Below are 22451 nucleotides of genomic sequence, written 5' to 3' on the forward strand. Positions count from 1 at the left end.
GGAAACCACAAAACAGCAAGCAAAGGAAGATCTTTTTGCTGGCAGCAGTAACATCCCCCTAATGCCTGGGGGGCATTAGGTGGTGTCACCCCAGGATGCTTACTGTCAAGACAAGATAAGCAGGTAAACCCAGGGTTGTTGATGCAGCTTTCGAGCACAACAAAGGGAATCTAATGTGTAAAAACACCTGGAAGAAACAGACAGACCGAAGTAATTCCCCAAACCTCTTCCCCTGCACCCCTACATATGCCTGCCTTTTTTTTACCTATATTAAAAAGTTTAGAACACAAACACAGTTAAAACACGCACTTATGTATCTAGGAGTTTTCCCCAGAGAATTTTGCAATTAATTCAGATCATGTTCTTTCCTTCCCCCCAGTCACCCAAAATATTAAGGCTCAGAGAGACCAGAAGATAAAGTCCAAACATTTATTTTTGTAATAATCATTAAATATTTTTATCACAAAAAAAAGCCCCACAGTTCATAAAACTCTTTCTTTTACTGACAGACTATTCACTTCTGTGTTTTTGATAGAACAGAACAAAAATTTCTTCTTGCTTTGGTGTTCAAATGAACTGTACTCTCAAAATTAATATAAAGAAACACTGCCTTTTAAACATGCTCAAAAATCTCTTTGAAGTCAATAGCATAACAAGGTTAAAATAAGTAACACAGAGAGTGCCAAGGTGAAATCACTAAAAAAAATGCAAGATATTTTTAAAAGTTAAAGAGCCGCATTCTAGCACTGAAAAATAAATAATACACTTCAATATTCTCACTTAAATTCATATTACATATAGTTGGATTGTCTTAAGGAAACACAACCCTCTCATATTTAATTCTTTTCATGCAACGTTGTTTATTTCAAGAACTCATGCAATATAAACAATATTTTACTTGAGCTCACTGTTGTAACATAGCTTGGTACAGAAGTTTGATTTTTAAGTTAAGAGAACAGAAGGGTAAAAGAAGAAAATCTTGAAACAAAATGCGTATTATGTGGATAACACCATCCAAGCCAATTAAACTGTTCCTGCTTAACACAGGAAAATTAAGCAAACAAACTGGCTCCTAGCCAGCTTTGAAAGAATAAACACCACAGAGCTATAATCAACAAAACATGATCAAGTTCAATAATGCAGAACTGAATAATACAATCTTCTTATTTGCTGGTAGTAAGATGGAGAATGTAGAGTGGTTTTGGTGGGTTTTTTTTCTTTTCTTGAAGAGTGAACTAAAATCTCTGGAGTATGAGTGGTGCTACACACCTGTAACACCAAGTTCAGTTGTAACTAAGCATTAGAATAAAGAACTGAAGGCAAATCGGGATATTTCCATCCCCACATTTCATTAACAAGTTATGCTAAATATTTCTTGCACAGCCCCATCAACAAGTCTCCTAATAAAGTCAAACTAACTTCCTGCAAAACTTTATCTTTCCATCCAGCAAAACAGCAGGACAGTCAGATGAACTTCCTCATTTCAAGTGTATTCATCTGTTTAAATACACACACACACTTCAGGCATGTTGCACGTCAAGTTTGAAATAGGAGCACAAGAAAACAAAATCAACAATCACCTCTGAGGACATCATACTGATTTCAAGCATACAGGAAAACTACTTATAAAATTGTGCAGACTAGATTAAAATACATTCTTTACTTTGCAAACATGCTTTTAAAAACATGAAAGATACTGTATATGAAATTCAATCTAGGTAATTGCACATAATACAGACAGGTTAAAAAAGAAAAAGCCAAAACGAGAAAACTTTTGGTCACCAAAAGTCTGTTTACCTGACAATCATGAGAAAGCAAGTGAAATTAAGAACACCAGATGCTATATGTTTTGTTAATTGCATGCTTTTAAAAACCAAGGCTTTAATAACTAAAATTTGGAAGTTATTAATCATATTATACCTGCTAAAATGGCTGGAGTGGGAAGCACCAGTTAAAAAACAAACAAACAAACAAACAAAAAAACCCAATCCATTTCTTTTGGATCCAGAGAAAGAAAATAATTCTTACTTAAAAACAACTATATAGCAGTTCTATAAAGTGCCTGTTAGAGGAAACACATCAACAGATGTTTTCCTTGTGCAAAGTAGACATTTTTCAGCTCAAATCTTTGGAACAAATGCTACCCAGAGTTTGTGTTTATGCACTACCTTCAGTTTCAGTAATTCAATAAAACTTTTAATCTGCACCACCAAAACTATTTTTCTTTATGCAAAATCTGCACCATCCCTAATTCAGCTTTCAGGGCTTGAGCTAAAAACATGTCAACAGAAATACTCTGGGTTTCATTTTCTCATGTCTTAATTTTTCTTTTAACTCCTTTGCCCATTGTGCGTATTTACTTCTGACTGTAAAAGGCTATATGAAATACATTCTCTCCTAGCAAACAGCAAAACCACATTGCATACCACTGTAATAAGACACTGTTAAAAATTTTAAAAGCAGCATTTAGGATCAAACTAAAGCTTGATGGAAAGATCTGTCTCCACTTCGAAATGCAAAATGCAAGACCTCTTGAAATTACTTTATTACTAGAGAGTGGATATTTGAAGTGTTTTGGAACTTAAAAAGAAAGGTGCCTAAAAGTTAACAAGAGGAAGCCGAAGCAGCCCAAGCTACTGGCAGTTTCAGGTTTAGGCTCAGGTCCACCTGCAGCCAAGCACAAACATTACAAGAACAGAAACTGCACAGACAGTACAAAGAGCCCATCAGCCTGAGCCCGTCAGTGCAGCACAGCCCCGCCGACACTACAGCCATCAGCTCAGTTAGGTCAGGCTCTAGCCACAGCAGCAAGGAAAGGTACAATACGTACACTATCCCTCTGAGCCTCACCCTGACCTGGTTATTAGCTGTTTATCTCTTTCTGCTGTGCCTTTTGCAACTGGACGTGTCCATCTCGTATTGGCCTTTTCAGCCACCAACGCGCTTGTAACAAACGTGGGCAGAGCCCTTCCCAAATCTTCGTTTGCGAAGCCCAGCCATGACAGTGACAATTGATTAACACTGGATTTAAGCTTTTCAGTGCCAAGATCCATTAGAAGCTCCAGCTGGAGTGCTGAAAAGGGCCAAAAGTGAGAGTACAGGTATTTCTTTGTAAACCGCAAGGCTGCAGATCAAAGTTTCCAATAAACAAAAACAACCATCTCAGAACACCACCAGTCCTTCCCCTCAGATGTGCTGCCCTCCCTCCTGGCCTGCTACTGTTTTGGCAGTCCATCATCCCTTCTGTGTGTAAGAGGAGTTTTCACATGTCTGAGCAGAAGAGGAGAAAACAGTTACAATGCTTATGAGATTAAGTATGAGATACATCTAAACCAAGGTAACAGATTTAAGTGACTTAAATAAAAATACACATACGTTCAAAAAAACCAAGATATATTTGTCCATTTTAAACAGAAGTCACCAAGTTTTCATTTGATCTGAACTGTTTCTTGTAGGAAAGGTATTCTGAATGTACCAGTGCACAGCTGATCTGACCAGCCTGGAAGTTCATGCTGCAAAGGAGTCCTTCTTGGATAAAACGTGTAATCAGGCTCATAGTTCAAGAGACAACTCAGTGATGCCATGTAGATATCCGCAAATCTAGAGAGACGTCTTAAGAAATAAGTTGGATTCTCATCAGTTCTGAATATGCTTCCGAAATGTGCATTGAAGAAATTCCTGTTCATCTCCCTGTCCCCCGAAGAAAGAAAACAAAGACAATGAAGTGAACACACCTGCACACATCTCTTCGCTAGCCAGCATCCAGAACCTGAAGCAAGCAGTTCCTGTAAGATGGTCTATGCATTGTTCTCTTGCCATTTTACTTCTAAACACTTAAATGTGCCACATAAGAAATTTTCTCACCCCTCGCACACACGTAGCCCAGATCTAGAAATCACAGTTGTGAACAGAAGAGCTTCAAACTTCTGACATTCTGACAAGTTGCTTCTGACATTAGAAAGAAGGCTTGAGATGTCACGTTTCTAGAGACTGTGAAAGAAGACTTTTATCTTTATCTATATCCTAATGACATCCACTTGTTCCAAAGATAACAGACTTTTTAAAAAAAGTCAAATATTTGGCCTAATGCACACAAAAAGCTTAAACGCTTTTGACAGAATTAACTTCTGTCATTAGTTGCTGCCAAGCATCACTCCTATTTCATTTACTTCCATGTTTCTAGGGAAGGTTGCTGCTGGTACAGCTGCTGGCCTTGCCAATTGTGCCCTTCACACCCCCTGCATTTAGGGATTACTCCTCTCCTTCGCGATAAGAGATTATTAGATTTTTAGTCCCATTACCTATCTTTGTGATAAATCCACTGCTAAATCCAGTCTAGTGCAGAGCCCAGTTTCTATGTATTCTAAAACATATTACATGTCATCTGAAGAAATCATCTAAAAAACCAAAAAAGTAACCTAAGCCTTGACAAAGAAATACATTGTTTAATTGTGCAGAAGCTGTGTAATCAACAGCTGAACACAGAGGGAGAGGAAAACCAAAATGAGAAAAGTATTTGATTTGATGTTACCTTTTCATGCAGAGAAGTAATATCTGTTCTAAAGAAGGGGAACAGGGAAAAGGGGTTCATATGCACAAAGTGTCTGAGGATAGAAGAGCTACACAAGAGACAGGTAGAATACTGCTATAGAAAAACATTTTATAAGGTCTGTAACTACCAGGAATCAGGGAGGGAGAGAAATTCTGAAAAAACCTGAGGAAGACATTACATAGAACCCTTGGCTATCACCAAGCATATTGCAAATCTTCATCTCCTGTGTCTTACCTCATTTCCTTCCTTTCCTTCTTCCATTCTTCTAAAATCATCTGAGAATCAGGATCACGGTGAACCTGGAATGCAAAGTATGGATAACCTGTAACTAAGGACACCCTCATAGATAAGCCTTTCCATTAATAAACCCTTATCAGCCAACGGGACATGAGCAATACTTCAGAGATCAGTATACAGAAGTTATCCACATGCATTTTAAACAAACAAAAGCAGGAATTGATCCAGGCTAACCAATGGAGGAAGGGGATGAGATTTTGAGAAAACTCATATTAACTAGCCACACAAATAACTGCATTTATTTATCTACAGTCAAACACTTCAATGAGACTCAAAGCACTTGCAACATCGATGTCCAGCATGTAGAAACTTGGCTGGATCCCTTCTGCTACACACAGCCGATTACACACACACAGAACAAACCTGCATGTGTTCCAATAATCCTGTCAAGGTTTGCAGCCAGGTCATGGTTTGAATGTACTTCTCTGTGTTCATGATTTTAATCTCTGACCGTAACTCTGGAATAATTGCACCAGTGCGCCAGCCATGCTTCAGGGTCAAGTCCTATTTACCAAGAATTACAAAATACAGGTATTAGTCTTAAAAAGAACTGAAGAATTTGACTATTGTGTATCCCAAAGGGGCACTAATTGCTTCTTACGTATAAGCAGGAATATGAAACCGTGGGACTTAACTGTGCCAATAAGCAATGAAATTTAATTTCAAATTAAGCTTCAAATCCTGTATTTTTGAAGAGAGATAAAGAACACACAAGCACTTGCAAATAAACACTAATTCATTAGGTTTAAAACAAACAGCAGGACATTCCTCTTGTAGATGAGACCACTGTTGCTGTCGGAAGTACCTGGAGGAACCACGTGTTGGGTTTGTGATATTTACCCTAACATTCAGCTGACAGAAGGCTCCTATCAGGAGTCCCAGCTATTCAAACTCCTCCTGACAGGTACAACACAAGGCAGATGCCACCTCTGCTTTCTTATCCATTGTGCCAGACTAGAATACAGCTGCATCCTCCTTTTTTTGCTTGAGAGTAAGCACCCAAACTTACTCTTCTTTTCAAAAGCAGATTGGGGAAAAAAATGTTAACATCATCTGCTGCTGAAACATGTTACCATAGCTTGGCAGTGGAAAAGTCCTATCCAGGCATTCATATGATATCAATTACAAAAGACTTAAGTGGTGTTCACTTACCCTAAATTAACAGCTAAAATACATTTTCTTATAAGGTGGTAAGAAAATGCTCAGAGCATTTGGGATACAAACCAGAGCAAAGTCTTAAGAAGGAAGTTTACCATTAGTGACAGGAAGATTTCCTCTCCCATTCAAAACAGAAATTCATTCAGCTCATATTACACTTGACAGTAAATGTCATCCAAATCACGCGTATCCTGTATATTTGGATATCTGTTTACTCTGCTACATCTGACACAATCAGTATCTGGATCAGGTATACAAACTCACACATTCCCGACCACAGCTAGTAAACAAGTTAAATGCTACAAGTCAGGTGGAAAACATGGTTGGCCTTTAAAGAAACCAATGTTCTTCACTGCAGAAAAAAGCAATACGGCTTAACCACAAACCAAGTTTTGTTGTATTTCAAAATCTCAAATGAAAATGTGTTATACTGAATAACTGGGGAGGGAGACAGGAAAACTAACAAAAAGCCTCTTCTTTTATCTTATTTTGTGAAAGCAAACTACTTACTGCCAAGTCACTGTATATGTGGTCACCAAAGTAGAGCACCTTAGAGCCCCTCCAGCCAGTAAGCTTCAGAAATTCATACAAGTTACCCTGCAGAAACAATGACATGTACATTGCAGAAGCATAAAACCTGCATGAAAAAGGAACTTAGTACACTCCTAAAAACACTTTCATATCATTAATCTTGTTCTCAGTTTACATATTACGAAGCCCAAATTTTGCAAGTGTTTTTCAGTAATACTATCATTTCAAGAGGCAAGGACATACAATACCAACAATGAATTTCTACAATTTCAGATGTGAAAATAACTGTCTTAAAGAACATATTACATTTTAGAAGCTTTTATGTCTAAAGAAGTTTGGGATTCTAGGAAATAGGTGTCAAAGTTGAACCAAAAAAGTTTATTGAAAGCATACCTGTTTGTAAATCTGACCTTTCTGCAGCTTGTGAATCTTGTCCCAAAGCAACACCCCCCTTTCATTCACCTTCCGGAATGGTCTAGAATAGATATATAATTGTTACGTTGCTGTAGAAATTCTGTCACTTCTTAGGAGATTAAAATCTTAACATTAACAATACTCATCTCTCAAAAGGAAAACATGCTGTCTAGCACCTGAACATTGTGTAACAGAAGAAGCAAGATTCCAAAACTTCCATTTTAACCAGTGAAAAGCAATGTATCTCTCCAGTATACCTACGACGTTTATTAGTTTGAGAACAGCTGTTGGGATGTAAGGCAGGGACCCCAGGCAGAGGGGAAGACACAGTATGAATTTTCTGCCAAGAAGGAGAGAACACAAAAAAACTGAAGATGTGTAAAAATCTTGCCCAATACCTCATTTTCTACACATAGACAACTGAAGAAAAGGGTAAAGGACTGGGGGCAAGATGTACAGCAAAGTTCTTTTTAAAATAAAATGAAGAAAAGTAAAGGGGAAAAAAATCCCACCTCCCTCTATCTCACTTTCAAATCATAATTACACATAAAGGAACAGGTCTTTTTCAAATGTAAGAATAGTGTATGCACATTACAAATGTGTTTACTTAATTGAACAACTAGTCCAAATATTCCAGTCTGTCAGCCAGACCCTTTAAATATAATTTGTAACTAAAAAAAAACTGAAGCAATGGAAGACATTTCCAGATAAAGGGATGATTCTGAAAGGCATCAAAATTTCTCATGTTTCTTAGGAAAGAAGTGCACTTCACCAACTTACAAGCAAGATGTTAAAAATAGCTTCTGTGACCCTGACTCCAGTAGCTGTGATAGCTCCTGAAACTGTCTTAGGTAAGACATGGTAAATATTTAGACTTCAGAATTGCATGTTGCTGCATTTTGTAGTGACCTCATACAGGATTTCACCAAGTATGATTTCATTTTACGTTGCAGCCAAATTAAAATATTTCGTAACACCCTCTACAGCCTTATATGGAATAAGCTGCTTGATTCATTCTTTACTGACTAAACACCCACCTTCGCTTATCATTGAAGAAGTTTGGTTTATCAGCCTGGACAATGACCACATCAAAGAGATCCCTCCAGTCCTTGCCAACTATGAACTTCATGCCTTTGTCCCTAGAAAGGACAGAGGGATATTAACAGTGAAGCATAACAGATGTGCAGTTATCAGAGCAACATAATTAATTACACTGGAGAACCTCATTCTCCCCACGCTTTAAAAATGTATAGTTAAACAGAAAACAACTGCTCACTTACACAAAGCTGCTGGGACTGTTTGTGATGAGAAACATCTTCTTGCCATGATCAGCCAGCTTAGCTAACACTGCACGAGTTTGCTCAGCGTAGCAGATGTATTTCTCTGTCAGGATTGGGGAAAACACAGTATTAATTGAGAAAGTTTTTCAAAAGAATTTTCTCTGCATTCAGCCAAGGGGTTCAGAACACAGGGCACTTAACAAAGGCACCTTTGACAAGCTTTCAAGCTTTAAAAATTTAGAACTTGTAATCTTAAATATGGAAGCCAGAAAGATCAGTATACTATCACTGAAAAAAGCTTTGATAGATTGTATCGTTAGTACTTACCAATATCTGCTTCAATTGCTCTGTACATTATTCCTTTGATATGGACATCCCTGATTGAGTCCTGTAAGGAAAGCAACAAAGCACTAGAGAACTTTAAAATCTTTTCAAGTATAAAATCCATGCTCACTGCATAGCAGTAGCAATTTGTTTTTAAAACAATTCCTTTCTCAGAATTGCACTTTACAGAAAGGCCATGTAATGTTCATCGAATATATATATATCACTACTAAAAGAGTAAGCCTGTCCTCCAAGACACTAACTTTATAATTTTGGGAAGTACAAAACTGTATAGCAGAGGGGCTGTTTTACATAACTACTGTGAAAGGTTGCTGAGAAGGGTGAAGTGGGGTGAAAGCCCTCTGCAGCAGCAGAGTCACCACAGATTTCTAGTGACCTTTGGAGCAGAACACATTCCTCTCCTCTTGCAGGGAAAAAAAAAAAACTAACCAAAAGTTTTATGTCTGACAGATTTTAGATTACAGTCACTTACAAATGCCCTGGTTATTTAAATAAGGAATTTATGAACAGATGAAAGAAGCTAAATGCTTGAGCAAAGCACTCGTAAGGAGCTCTGGAGGCATTTAGCAGCTCTCATGAGCCAGCTCTGCACCAGATCACTTTGTTTAGATCAGTGGCACTGCCATTTTAGTACTTACATGGACTACGTCCTCAAAATCCTCAAAAAATACCAGTAAAGGGCTTCCAAAATGCTGGTAATGCTGAACAGTACAGAAATTCCTACACATACTTCAGTAGGAATTACATGAACTAGCCTTCCGACGCTATGCAACCACAGGCAGAAGCAAAAATTACTCTGGAGGTAAAAAATTTCTTAAAATCCATATGATCTACTTGGAAAAGTGAGAAATTCAACATATGAGTGAATCACCTGTGTTGAACAACTACACAAGTTGAATACAAGTCAACAAGGAGCCAGGAAAAGGTTTTGGATGGAATGCCTGTGCAGACAAATACTATCACCTTGGGCATTATCTCTTGTGTTCTTACACAACCATGACATAAAATGATCTCCTCTGCAGGATAGATCCTGAGGAATCAAGAGGGTCAAATTACTAGATTAGTACTAGAGTTTTTCTGGAAGAGGAAGAGAGATAAACAGGCAAAACAGATAGTCCAGAAGCATAAGATAGGAAGTGATTGTATACTAGCCAAGATGTAGAGGCATTACAACTGAAAGCTCCAAACTGGAATATCCTATAGCTTCTCACATTCCTGATAGTGAGAAAAAGGCTTTGTTTAATAACAAGCAAAAGAAGTCTTATCAACTTGAAAGAACTTCTCCACTTTCCCTCTATCCACCCCTCAAACCTACAAAAAGAGCAACAGCCCTAGAGGATGTCAGATTTCAAAAAAAAATTTCAAATGATTCTGTGTTTCTTTTCCAAGCTCTACTTCAATTTTACTTACATTTTTAAGGTTATATAGCAATAATTACTCCATACAAAACCTAAGGTGAGGTATTTCACTGAGGCTGACACAATAGGTGAAAGCTTCCTGAAGTGCTCACAGAGAAGACACACAAATATAGAGGTTTACCTAAATCTTCAAAGCTACTACCTTGACATCTTTGTACAGATGAATAGGTTCGTAGTCTATGTTGTTTTTCAGAAAATATTCGTTCACACAAGAAAGGAGTCTCATTTCTGGCAAGGAAAATATATCCATGAATTGCTTCATTGTATTTCCTTGTGAGCTCTACAGTGGTGGGAAAAAAAAAAAAAAAAAGGTCAGGCATTTGTCAGATTAAAACACTTTCATTCATTCTGTATAAACATTTCAGCTTAGTTGCAGATATTCAGGTTTTGCCATCCCTTTCACATTGCTTCAGATTCTTCTTGAACTAAGACCTTCGAAAAAGTTATCTCCAACAAAAGCATTGTGATTAATTCTTCAAATAAATCCAACTCATTACTCTTAAAAGCAGTATTTTAATTCATAAAAACAAGACAGCGCTCAGCTTAAAGTCAAGAAAAGCCCTTAGAGGTCTTCACTAGAAATCTCCACTTCTGCAAATAAGGAGCACTGGGTATTGTGATGGGGAATGGAGGTTTTCTTATTTGTTTGGGGTTTTTTTAGTAAGTGGAATACTGATTGGGATTGCAAAACAATTCACCTCCTTCAAATAAGATAATAAATAGCTTTAAGAATCTACAACAGCTAATGCAGTAACAAAGGAAGAGATTTCTAGTCTGTAAAAGCTATAATGATAGTCATATCACCCTCACAGTAAAGAAAGGTCATCTTCCTGATGAGGAAGCACCCTGTGTTTCAGTTTGTGTCTCTTGCCTCTTGTCCTGTCACTCTCCTTTCCAAGATCTAAGAAAGTACAGGCCTAAAGAGGGAGGCCCACAGGGAATGCCAGGATGATATTCACAACTGCTGCGGAGAACAGACTCGGGAATCCTAAATTCAGCTCCTTAAAAAAAGAACAAGTGCAAGAACAATAAACTGCTCCACAGCACAAAGAAGGTCCTTTCATGTCAACATGGAATTAACACCCCTAAGTAAAAGGTGTAAAATAAAGTTGACTTTTCAGTAAAAAGACAGCACCATTCTTCATTTGGAAAAGAGGAAGGAACCTACTAGCAAAAGATCAATCTCCCTGAGAAAGTCAGATCTTAAACCTAAATGTTTCATCTCTTATCATTCATCTTTTGTCAGATCCTCTCACTATCACTCCGCCAGTCTGCACACAGGAGATGTCTCCACACACTGACTTGCTGCTACATCAGTCAAGCCATCAGACCACCGGGAAGAAGTACACAGCCTGGGTAAAGCACTAGATATGGTTCATTTCTCAGCCTTTATCAGATTTGCTGTGCAACACTAAGCAAGTCACTTGATTTTCTATGTTCCACTACTCTGTCTGAATGACTGGGCAAAGGAGCAGTCAAAGAAGAAACTCCAAGAAGCAGGAAAAAAAAAACTTTAAAGGGCAAACTTCACATCTAGTACTATAAGTCAATCACATATTGAGAAAATATAACTGCTAGTTATAATGTGAACAAAATTTAGACACCACTACCCTCACACCAAAAAAAAAAAAAAATTCAAAAAACCCCAAAAACAAAAACAAACAAACAAAACAAAACAAAAAAAACCCACACGTGACGACAACAACAACAAAAAAATCCCCCACAACCATTTATAAAGATCAATTTGTGTTTTTACCTTTCCATAAAAGTCACTCATTTGTTCTAAAGGGATATGGGAACCATCATACATTGCAATAACTTCTTCATCTGGGACAACACTGAGGCCTCTGGAAAACAACATCAGCTTTAGTTCAAAAGTCACATTAAAATTTTCAAGTAATCACCAAAATCCAACAGATTAACACTTAGACCTGGACCTTATTAAAATACTAATAATGTCACAGGAACACTTTTGTCTATAAGTTAAACCAGCATCCTTTCTTACCGAACAAGCAACATTTTAACAGACTGATACACACAGATCACATTCCAATTTTAACTTTAAAATTTAACTTTACTTTCTTACAGGAAAAGAGCTAATTAGTCCATTGAAATTATGCCTCAAGGGTTTGTAAGTAGCTAGAGCTTACAGTTTCTTATCACAAAGTAATTTCTCACTGCCTTCCCTTCATGGAGTATCGATGATGTGATAGTGTTTAAACCAGACTATTCTGCATCATGACCTTGAAGATTCAAGAGAAAGAAAAACATACACAGCCTTTAACTAAATAAGAATTTGTTTTAAACTGCACCAACATTTCAGTTTCACAAAATTTAAGATTACTTGAAGGACGGTTGACAAGTAATTAAAACATAAAAAATACAACAACAAATAGGGAACGAGGAGATATGATCTCTCCCCAAAGTTTCTTTATGAACTATTAAGAGAGTAAAGGCTTTGGTTTGGTTTTAGATGTTTGCATCATCAAGCATCTTTTACTAAAGCATCTAAAAGACTGCAGGCATGCAAATATCCTCACCAAAGGACACAGAAGTGTTGAGATTTTGCTTAGGAATAAAAAACACAAATGAAAACCAGATCAGCCAGTCTCTTTTTTTCTATGCCTACTTATGGTGTTTTGCAGCTTTTTAAAACAGGCTGTTATTTCAGTGCCTCCCTTTCCTGGTCTCACCAAGAAGTGTTTTCAGGCATCAAAAAATAAATAAATAAATTGCTTAGCCTAGTACTTTCAGTGCTTATCATCCACACCAGCTTTGCAGTGAAAAGGCATGATACATCAACTTCCTCAGGGCTTCTATGGTAGCAGAGTCCCACATTAACCAGCTCCTCTACTGCTCTTGTCAATGCTACACTGACTAGTACATAACTCTGAGCTATTCTTGGCAGGACTCCACCATTCAAGTCAGTATTGCACACAAACAGGGCAGATAATACTTCAGTTTTGTAACATAAAGAGTTCAACATCACCCATTCCACAGCAGAAAACACAAATGTTAAATGCAACCAAACGTTAAAAGGATACCAAGTAATACCATCAGAATTGAGAAGGTACCTTCTGGTCTGCAGACAGCTATGCCAAGTGGTATTTGAATACTGCTAAAGAAAACACTTGTGGATCTGTAACTACTTAAGAACAAATCAAGAGAGGACAACTGTAAAAGCCAAAGTGGAGAGATGATTGTCTAGGCAAAGCTGCAGATTAGTTTTACCAGAAGACTCACAGTCTTGACACAGTTCACAGTCCAGCTGTAAAACTAAAAAGTTTGTTTTATTTCACTGACAGCATGGACAAAACTAACAACTACCGATATGCAGCACCTGACAGCAAAGCTCAGTGTTGGTACAGAAGAGAAAAGGTAATATCATTTTAAACAAAATTAAGAGAAAGTACTAAGTGAAGTGGTAGCTTTCACTCTCGCGCTCACACAGGTTCATAAATAACAAGATGTGTGGCCTAGCAGTCTATCCAGAATTACTTTGGGTGACAAGGAGAACAAGGGCCACCAGCACTTCATTAATCTCAACATCCTTCTAGAGTTTTCTTGCATGGTCATCATGTTTGGGCTTTGGATGTGCTTTTTGTACTAGGAGTTGACAACAACCTGATTTTCTGCCGCTTTATTCTGTCTCACTCTGAGCCGTAACACAACACTGCTGATGGACTCACCACCCATTCATCTTCTCATCTAGGACACCTATACAGTTCCAGTCCTACCACTGCTCTTCCTGACATCATTTCTCACATCCTTCAGCCTCTTTTTTCCTCCCCTCATGACTGTACAGGTGTCTAGGGAAACAGCATGCAAATGTGATGAAATTCCTATGACCAACTCATGCAGGCACCACCAACACATGCCATCCTTTTGTCCCCTCCATCAACATTTCTTCTGGTGCTCTTATATATACATGTTTCCATCCACACCAATCTTTACATTTCTACTACATACTGCTACAGATAAACATAGCTTTGGTTACCCCACCTGGCCTTTAATCTAACAAACCAGCATTTTTCACAGCAAATCCTACCATCAGTAACCTTTACACCGAGTTCTCTGATTCCCTCCTAGCCCTGCATAAATGATTTCTTTGAAAACCACAACAGGCTTTGTCAGTTGAAACATACAATAATTATTCTACATCAGCACACACAAATAACTGGTCTAAAGTTCCCCTCAGACTCTGATGATACATACAGAACACATTGTTTTGGTAGATTTAGATAGCTACTGTGTTGATGGTAGGAGCCTAATGCTGGTCCGTGCCATCTTATGTCCTTTTTCATTTTCCTTGCCTTCCTCTACCCTCTCCCAAAAGGCATCTCAGCCAAATTAGTACAATAACAGATGAATGACTATGGCTGAATCATCTTGCCTACCTGCACAACTGGCAAACAAAAATAAGTAATGAGCATATTATCATCATTTCATACTACCATATACAATCCCCCACAGTAAATCACTTCAAGCTCACATCATCTTTTGGCCCCAGATGAAAACTTTTTGTCCAATGACTTTAAGAAAGTGGTCTGCCTTCTTGCTTGATTTAAAATCTGGTACTGTGTGTGGTGTTCAAGTCAGTCAAATGTGTACTGCTTCACTACAGCAAACTGAGCCATACTAAAAACTTTCCTGTCAAAGTTCACATATAGTAAGTCTATATCATGCAACAAAGAACAGCACAGAGATTACCCATGTTACATCAATTCAGTAAATTCAAAAAGTGTCAGGCTGTGTCAAGCTTCCTTCTGCAAGTATGATGTGGTTGATGTGTCCAAACACAGCAAGACCTCTCAAATGTCTCCACAACCACACCAAAGTCACACTAACAGGCACTCTGTGACTATTTACATAGAAAGCAACAGCAGAAAAGTCATCAGTGTATTTTTAGATGTCTTTCAGCACAATTTAACAGCCGGAAACAAAGTGAGTCAGCACTATGTGACCAACCAGCCTGCCAACTTCCCCAGCTGGACCAGGGAATCAGCTGTACTGTATCAGTCAGTAAACGTGTACACATGTCTGTGTGTACACACAGAGGTGCAAAGAAACCCCCTTTCAGTAAGCCTGCAATGTTCATTCACGTCTGTGCTTGTCAGGGCACAGTTCCTGATACGAAACCAAGATGTACAGTAATAAATGCAGTTAAAAGATTCAAAAAATAAGAGTAAACATTCTTATTATAAATAGAAAATAATTTTACCCACCTGTAAACTGTTCCCAGCTGAATATAATGAAAAGCATCGATCTTCATTAACAATGCCTTGCAGGAAAAAAAAGAAAGTAACAGTTTTTATCACATCAACTATTTCACATGAAATTATAAAAGTCAAACCGATTTTACCTTTAACCTGTCTCAAGAACACCTGAGCACCCTCACTTCAACTTCCTTCATAGCTTCCAAAAAACTTTTATCAATTGTTTTTACCTGGGTTTATTCTGTTGCACTCTTAAGTTGCCTTCCCCTGCCCACCATGAGGACCAAAGACCCAAAACGTTTTCTAGTTAGCAGCTATTCAAATACAGCTACTAATAATAATGATGCTTACTATGAAAGAGGAAAATATGAAACAAAATCCTTACAAATCAACATAGAGTGGAAAGTTGGAAGACTTAAAAGCTCTATTTATTTTATTTGGTTGGGTTCTTAGCACCAAGTAACACATCACAAAGTTATTTATACATACCCGGTGCACATCATAATGAAGTCCTCTGATGGCAAAATTTGGATCATAATCATATTTTCTTATTTCTGCAGGATACTAAGAAAAGAGAGCAATTAATTTAAATCCATAATAGAAACAAAAATTGTTTCCGCAGAACTTTAAAAGTCTAAGTTTTCTATGTTTTTCATTTTCTCTAATTGTTAAGAGGCTTTTGATAGGCTGGTGAAGATTTGCAGGAACATATGCACACAGTGCAAGACAAGTCAACAATTTTTCCAAAAATCCAAGGTCAGTGTTTTAAATCTAAGTCAATCATGGTACTTGAAGCTGGACATCCAGGTATACTCTGTAGTGATTAACTTTGAACATCAGCCTCTCATTCAGAAAAGTTAATTTAATATATTCTTAATATATTTTAAGAACTCGTTGTTTAGAGTTGCATGTGAATTGAATGACTTTGTCATGTACCCTTTTCCTCATGTTCTTTATATGTACCGTAGGGAGCTCACACCACTATTATATAGTTTTCTAGCATTTTTCAGTACAAGCTCATTTTCAGTCCATTGTAATTTTGTCCTGCTTTAACCATAGGTTGCCATGAAAAAAAAAAATGTCAGATGTGTGCCTGGGGCTAAGGGTTTTGTTTTTAAAAGGTAAAATGCTTCAGTCGTTTCAACAAGGCCTGAGAAAACTATCAATTCTTTGATTAACCCTCTGAAAGGCAATCTTTCATTTCCCTCCCACAGGCTACAGTAGTCCTAGATCTTGACAAATCCATCTCAGGCACATTTTTCACCCTGTCTACAACAGTCTCCAAGAATGCATGGCTAATTTACAAGCCTTGGCGGGGGGGTACATCATGCAGCTTCAATGGAGGCTCTAGCCACTCTTACAATAAATAAATGAATTGCAATTTTGCCCAAAGTTTTTATCTTGCTGAAGAGGACTTACCCTGCAACTTACCCTGCAGACCGTGCCTGCATTGAGCACGGGCATATACAATTAAAGAAAACAGCCCTTTCTCCTAACTATCATCCCTACTACCACTTCAAGAAAATGTGGTAGGCTACTGATCTGAATGAAAAACAGCATCAAAAGCCTACAGAGAGGTTAGAAGACATAAAGATTTGGCCAGGGGACATGAAGCAGAGGCACAAGGGACATCAGTGAAGGATACAGAAACATGATCAATTAAAAGTTACCATGTGCAGAACATGACCCAAAGCAACCACATCAAGCATGTACAATGAAATTTATTTCTGACTTTTATCAAATTTCTGCATACTTGACTTGCCTACTTTATTCTACTAGAAGGCTGTGTTTTCACATACATGGTAGTACACAAGAAATAAAGATTGAGCCTACCCCAGCACACAAATCAAAGCTTCCTTACAAACCAAACAAAAATTATAAAAACTGTACTGTTTGCTTACTCCACTTTTGGTAGGGATAAACATAACTTGACAGAAAGAGCAGTCCCAATAGGATGGCACAAGACCTGTATGCTAGGAAAGAAATAAACCCAAGAACAAGAGCTTACACTGAGCACCTGCTGCCACCTCTGTGATTAGCACTAAACTGATGTTTATTCTCTTGGACATACTTCAAAATTCCTTGCTTCCTACACTGCATTTTGCAATTTCTGATGAATTACCTCAGACTGCAATGACCAAAATTGGTCATCTTTTAGACTGACTGTAACAGTCATAACAGACAATAATATCTAGAATTTTTTTTCTAATGTTAAAGGTAAAAAAAAATTAGCAGCATAAGCAGCTACATAGATAGCACCAATAAAAACTGTTGTCCCTCAGTAAATTCCAAGAGGAGACAATGCATTTTGGTAAGCTGTCTCAAAAAGTAATTACAGCTTTGTTTACTAAAGCTCAAGAGACTTTAATCAAGAATAATTTTTTAATCATTTTAACCATTTCAATTTTTTGTCTATAAGAAAAAATCTTGACTCCTACAGTAACATTGTTTTTCACAAGAACCACACAGCTTTAATAAAATATATTTACACATCCTACAGAAATCACTACCAAGGCACTATCATGCCAAAATTGTTGGGGAATCAAGCTGTGTATGCTTGTAGCGCCCACGAAGTTTTGTTTGTTCTTGCAACGATATTTATAGATGTTTATATATAGCTCCTAACCTTTAGATTCAAATACGAAAGTAGAATAACATCACCCATTCAGATTTAGGTTGTATAAAAATACACAAGCAGTTTTATTAAGTTCTCCTGTGGACTTTTTGTCTTTTATTCTCCTGCAAGTCCTACAGTTCAATAAGCTTTGTCTCTTTTAGTCCACCTTTTTTTTCCAGTCTTTATGCCAGTAATACCTTCAGTTTCCTTAGTCACCCATCTCCCCCCTGCCCTGCTTCCCAACACACGGGAACTTTTCCCATCCCCAAACTACACAACAACCAGCTCCAAAATGCTTGGATGTCAACTGGTCACCACTGCAAACACAGTGGCAAGGGGTCAGGGGACTACTGAGCTGAACACTTACTCATATCCAGGCTCTGATTACAGTGTCGCTGAACACGCTGCCCCTTCAGCAAACACAGCTGAAACGCCTGGTGCACACAGAGCACCTTGCAAGCACACAGTGCAGTCAAAGACCTTCCTCAGAAGTCAATCTAAAAATACTCCATATGGAAATTAATCACTGCACTCACAGCAGTAGATAAAACAGAGTAATGGTAAGTTTTAAGCTTTTTATTCATTAATGTGACTCAAATAAATGACAGTCGGGAACAAACAACAAACCACACCACCACATTAAAAAATAAGACAAAAATAACTGTACTCCTTAACAGACTGTGCTCTGCTCAAAACTGCAGCTGAGAATAAACCAGCACTTCTGTTGTTCATATGTAGTTGTTGTACAAAATGTGCTACAAGGGAGACAAGCTAGGACTGAGGTATGAAAAGATGAGCTATGCCTCTCAGTCAGAAATTATTTATTATACTCTTTATTCATAAATTTTTTGTTATTCCATTAATTTTACTCACCCGATGTTCATTGATAAGAAGATCTCGAGCAGCATTGAATATCAGCGTGTGCAAATGTTTAGAATAAAAGACCAACGTGTAGTCATAATCAAAACCATAAATTTCAATGTCCGACAGGCTCATTTCATTGTTTGAAAAAATAGCATCTGGATTCAGCATGTTACTCATAATTGAAGGAACCAACTCTGTGAAGAGAAAAAAAAAGTTATATCAGCCTTGCAGTTTTATTTAAATAAAGACATAGAAATCCATGAGCAACTGCTAAATATAGATAAATGATGATGGAAACTACCAAACTAATTCACACTAAGCAGCTATTCCTTAACAACATGATGCTATTGAACATGCTGTCCCAAACTTGTCTGGATGACCCATAGTTTTTATTTGAAGCACACTTTTCTCTGCACTGTCCAAGTTGGAGAGAAAATGCATTTTGCCATCTTGCTTATCAGAGAACGGCAGACATAGTTTCTTGCTAACTCTGTTAATATATTTATTAAGGCTTTTGAAAATTAATTTGGAGTTGGAGAATGATATTATTATTATTACTACTCCTCTAGGAACCTTGTCTTCTCCTCCCATTACTTGGTCCAGCTCCTGCCACAGAAGCAGAACTGACATTGTTTTAATTTGACATTGTTTTTTTTTTTGCTTCACCATTTCAAGGTTACCACATTACTTATTTGAGTTCAGTAAACTTTATATGACTGCCATAGTTTCCAAACAACTGTTGCAAACACACTGCTATGCTTACTAACCTTCTAGCAAATCAGGAAACCAAAAATATTCTGCTTATTCTCTACTTAACGTGCCTAGAGTGCGTAAACCACTTCCATTTTTAAGGCTGTTTCTCTTGATATTTGATGGAAAAGTATACAGAGAAGTTAAGTCCATAACATATCAAGTAACTTCAGACCAACACCAATGTCAGTACTAAACATTAAGAATGTTTATATTTCTTGTTTAGAAAACTTGAAACAGCAACATTAGGAGGTTAAATACTACTCTCCTGTCAGCATAAAACACGAGTATGTTTTCCTTCCTTCCTTTCTCATAGACTACCTTTATATATTCCAGACTTCCCTACTAATGGGAAAAAAAAAGGGGAACTATCATCTTAAATCTGTGCTTGGAAGGGTGAGTTTAAAGGGAATATGGTCTGTTTGGTTACTTTCTATATAGGTTTAAAAGGAATTGATCAAGTTTACCTCAACACCTTCAGCTTTGAGTACAGATCACTACATGTTCCACCACCAGAGGAAACCATCTCAACAAGGTGGGGGTAGGTGTGGAGACTCCAGGTCTGTTAGATAGCACTCCATTTTGAAAACTCTGGCCAACTCATGGAATGGGAAATTACACTTCTTTTGTAAAAGCAATGCCTTTAACTGTTGCACAGTTGACAGGCAGACATAGTAAGAAACATAGAGATGCCCAATTACAGTCAGTAATGTGCAACCATTCAACTTTATCAGATGCAGATACCCGAGTTTTTTAATTTTTAAGAGAAGAAGAAAGGCAAATTCACTGAGTTTAATTCCAAATTTCAAATAAAGCCCAGGAATCATATCAAATGCAATTTGACATGCTACAATTAAGGCAAACTCTTCCTCTATAAAAAGGGCCATGAATCATTCAATTAACTTCAAGACATAAGCATATTTTTTGTGAACTTCTAAAATCACGTCACAATACCCGTTTCTGCATTATAGTTAAAGTATTTTTTCAAATGTCAATTGTTCAGCCTGGTGACTCAACACTTGTTTTAAAAACAAAGATATTTATATAGATACACATAGATAAAAAGATATTTCAGCTAAAAAAGAGCTTGAGTACTGCCTGTCTAAAAACAGACAGCGTAAACGCTTGGTAGCTATTAGACATTCTGGCTAACAGAGAGCATCCAAAATGCTATAAACCTTATTTCAAAAATCAGGGGAGATGTTGAAACATCATCTCAACATCATAACTAAATGAAACATCACATATTTGAAGCCATTGGGCGACTTAGGCTGTAATATGAGTCTGAAATATTCTAGAAGCACTTGCCTCATCTTTTGCCAACTCACACCCACTGACCGACTTATTTTTTCATAACATTACCCTGAAGTATTATTTGGGTGTGGTTTAGAATAAGAGAAAGTTAATTCCCAAAACAAGAAAAGGAAAAAAGGTTCAAAATAAAAGGCTCTTCTCTTTTTCCTATCCCTTATCTGACGCTCCAAGATCCCACAGCACTCTCTTGAGATCTCTAACACAGTTTTTAATTTCACTTCTGAAAGGTTGACGCTGTTTTATGTTCACAAATGCTTTATTTGCACCCAGCATTGTGAAGCCCACATTCAGGACTCTTAGGTACAGAATAACACAGTAATTTCTTTTTATAAGGCCAAAACATGCTACCTAAAGGTTATCCATTGCCACTACAGGACAATCTTTTTCACTTGATATTGTAGAACACACTCTGCCTCTTTCACTTTCAGCTCCCAAAAAAGATCACATGTTCAAGCTTGCACTCGAGCAAGTATTACCTTAGTAATACTAGTCCCATCAGAGCAAAAGCAGAAGCAAGGAAGCAAGCAAGCATCTGTCCCCTAGCTTTTTGCCTAGCTGGGCCAAAGAACAGGGCTCCCCAGAGTCGGACGTATCACGAGCATTTTACAATGCTTTATAGTGTTATAATGGAACCATAGGAAAAATGAAAAACATCATCCAAAACTTCACAGGGTTTTAACTTTTCGGAAGAGCAGCTTACTGCAGAAACTCCCTCAAACAGACGACCAACTTCTCGATTTCCTTTTTACACTTGCTTTTCCCCACACAACGCATCTCCAGCACCTGCCACCTTGCCCAGCCCGAGCCACGCTGCACGAAAGGCTCCTTCCTCGAGGCACCTCCAAACACCTGCAGCCCCGGCGGGTGCTCTGAGCCTGTCCCTTCGGCAGGCTCTGCGGACCTGCCGAAGGGACGGTCCGACCCCTCTCCCAGCCCGGCACCGGGCAGACCACGGGAGGGGAGAGCGCCTCGCCCCCCGAGCCCCTCACGCTGCCCCCAGAGCCTTCGTCCTTCCCCCGCTCCCAGCCTCCAACCCGCATCCTTTCGCTCCGGGAGCGGCGGCGCCCCGACCCCCGGGGCAGGTTGCCGGGCACGGCGGGGCGGCGGCGCCACTGCCGCCCGCGGGCGCCGCTCACCCTTGGTGACCCTCTTGGCCTCCTTGTAGCGCGACCACAGGTAGCTCTTCATGTCGGGCGACGGCTGCTGCTGCTGCTGCGGGGCCACGGTGCAGAAGGGAGCGGCCCCCGCGGCGGGCAGGGGCAGGGGCAGGACCCGGCACCGCCGCCCGCCCGCGCCCGCCCGCCCCGCCGCCAGCAGCGACCGCGCCGCCGCTGCTCCCGCCGCTGCCGCTGCCATGCTCGCACACGCTCCGCGCCGCTCAGCCCCGCCGAGCCACAACGCCGCCGCTGCCGCCGCCGGCTGAAGTCACTTCCTCGGGCCCCGCCCCGGGGCCGCGCCGAGGCGGGAGGCGGGTCCGGCTGCGGCCGCAGGTGCGGCCCGGGAGGGAAGGAGGGCGGGGCGGCCGCTGCTGGGTGAGCAGCGGGATCCGGCAGGAGGGTGCCCTCGGGGCTCACCCGGGGCCGCCGGGCCGGGACTCTCGGATCTGCCGAGCCGAGGAAGGAAAGCAGCGTCCCCCCATCCGTCACCGCCTCCAGCACCTGCTGGTCAAGGTCAAGGTCAAGATCAAGTGGAGCC

The 22451-nt window shown here is 39.1% G+C and overlaps 1 protein-coding gene across 1 annotated transcript; it reads right to left on the bottom strand.

Annotated features, from left to right (window-relative positions):
- Positions 1-415: 415 nt before the first annotated feature.
- NT5DC3 (5'-nucleotidase domain containing 3) lies at positions 416-22112 on the bottom strand. The gene is made up of 14 exons (XM_027715245.2): positions 21893-22112; positions 18702-18886; positions 15701-15775; positions 15221-15276; positions 11752-11842; positions 10138-10275; positions 8560-8620; positions 8233-8335; positions 7990-8091; positions 6932-7013; positions 6518-6604; positions 5213-5353; positions 4787-4851; positions 416-3690 (listed from the first exon to the last, which is right to left on the bottom strand). The coding sequence occupies exons 1-14, from the start codon at positions 22110-22112 to the stop codon at positions 3429-3431; spliced, it is 1668 nt and encodes a 555-aa protein (XP_027571046.2). The 3' UTR covers positions 416-3428.
- Positions 22113-22451: the final 339 nt, after the last annotated feature.

This window comes from Pipra filicauda, unplaced genomic scaffold (genome assembly GCF_003945595.2).
Source record: "Pipra filicauda isolate LSUMZ 115617 unplaced genomic scaffold, ASM394559v2 scaffold2_size9829703_pilon, whole genome shotgun sequence".
NCBI lineage: Eukaryota > Metazoa > Chordata > Aves > Passeriformes > Pipridae > Pipra > Pipra filicauda.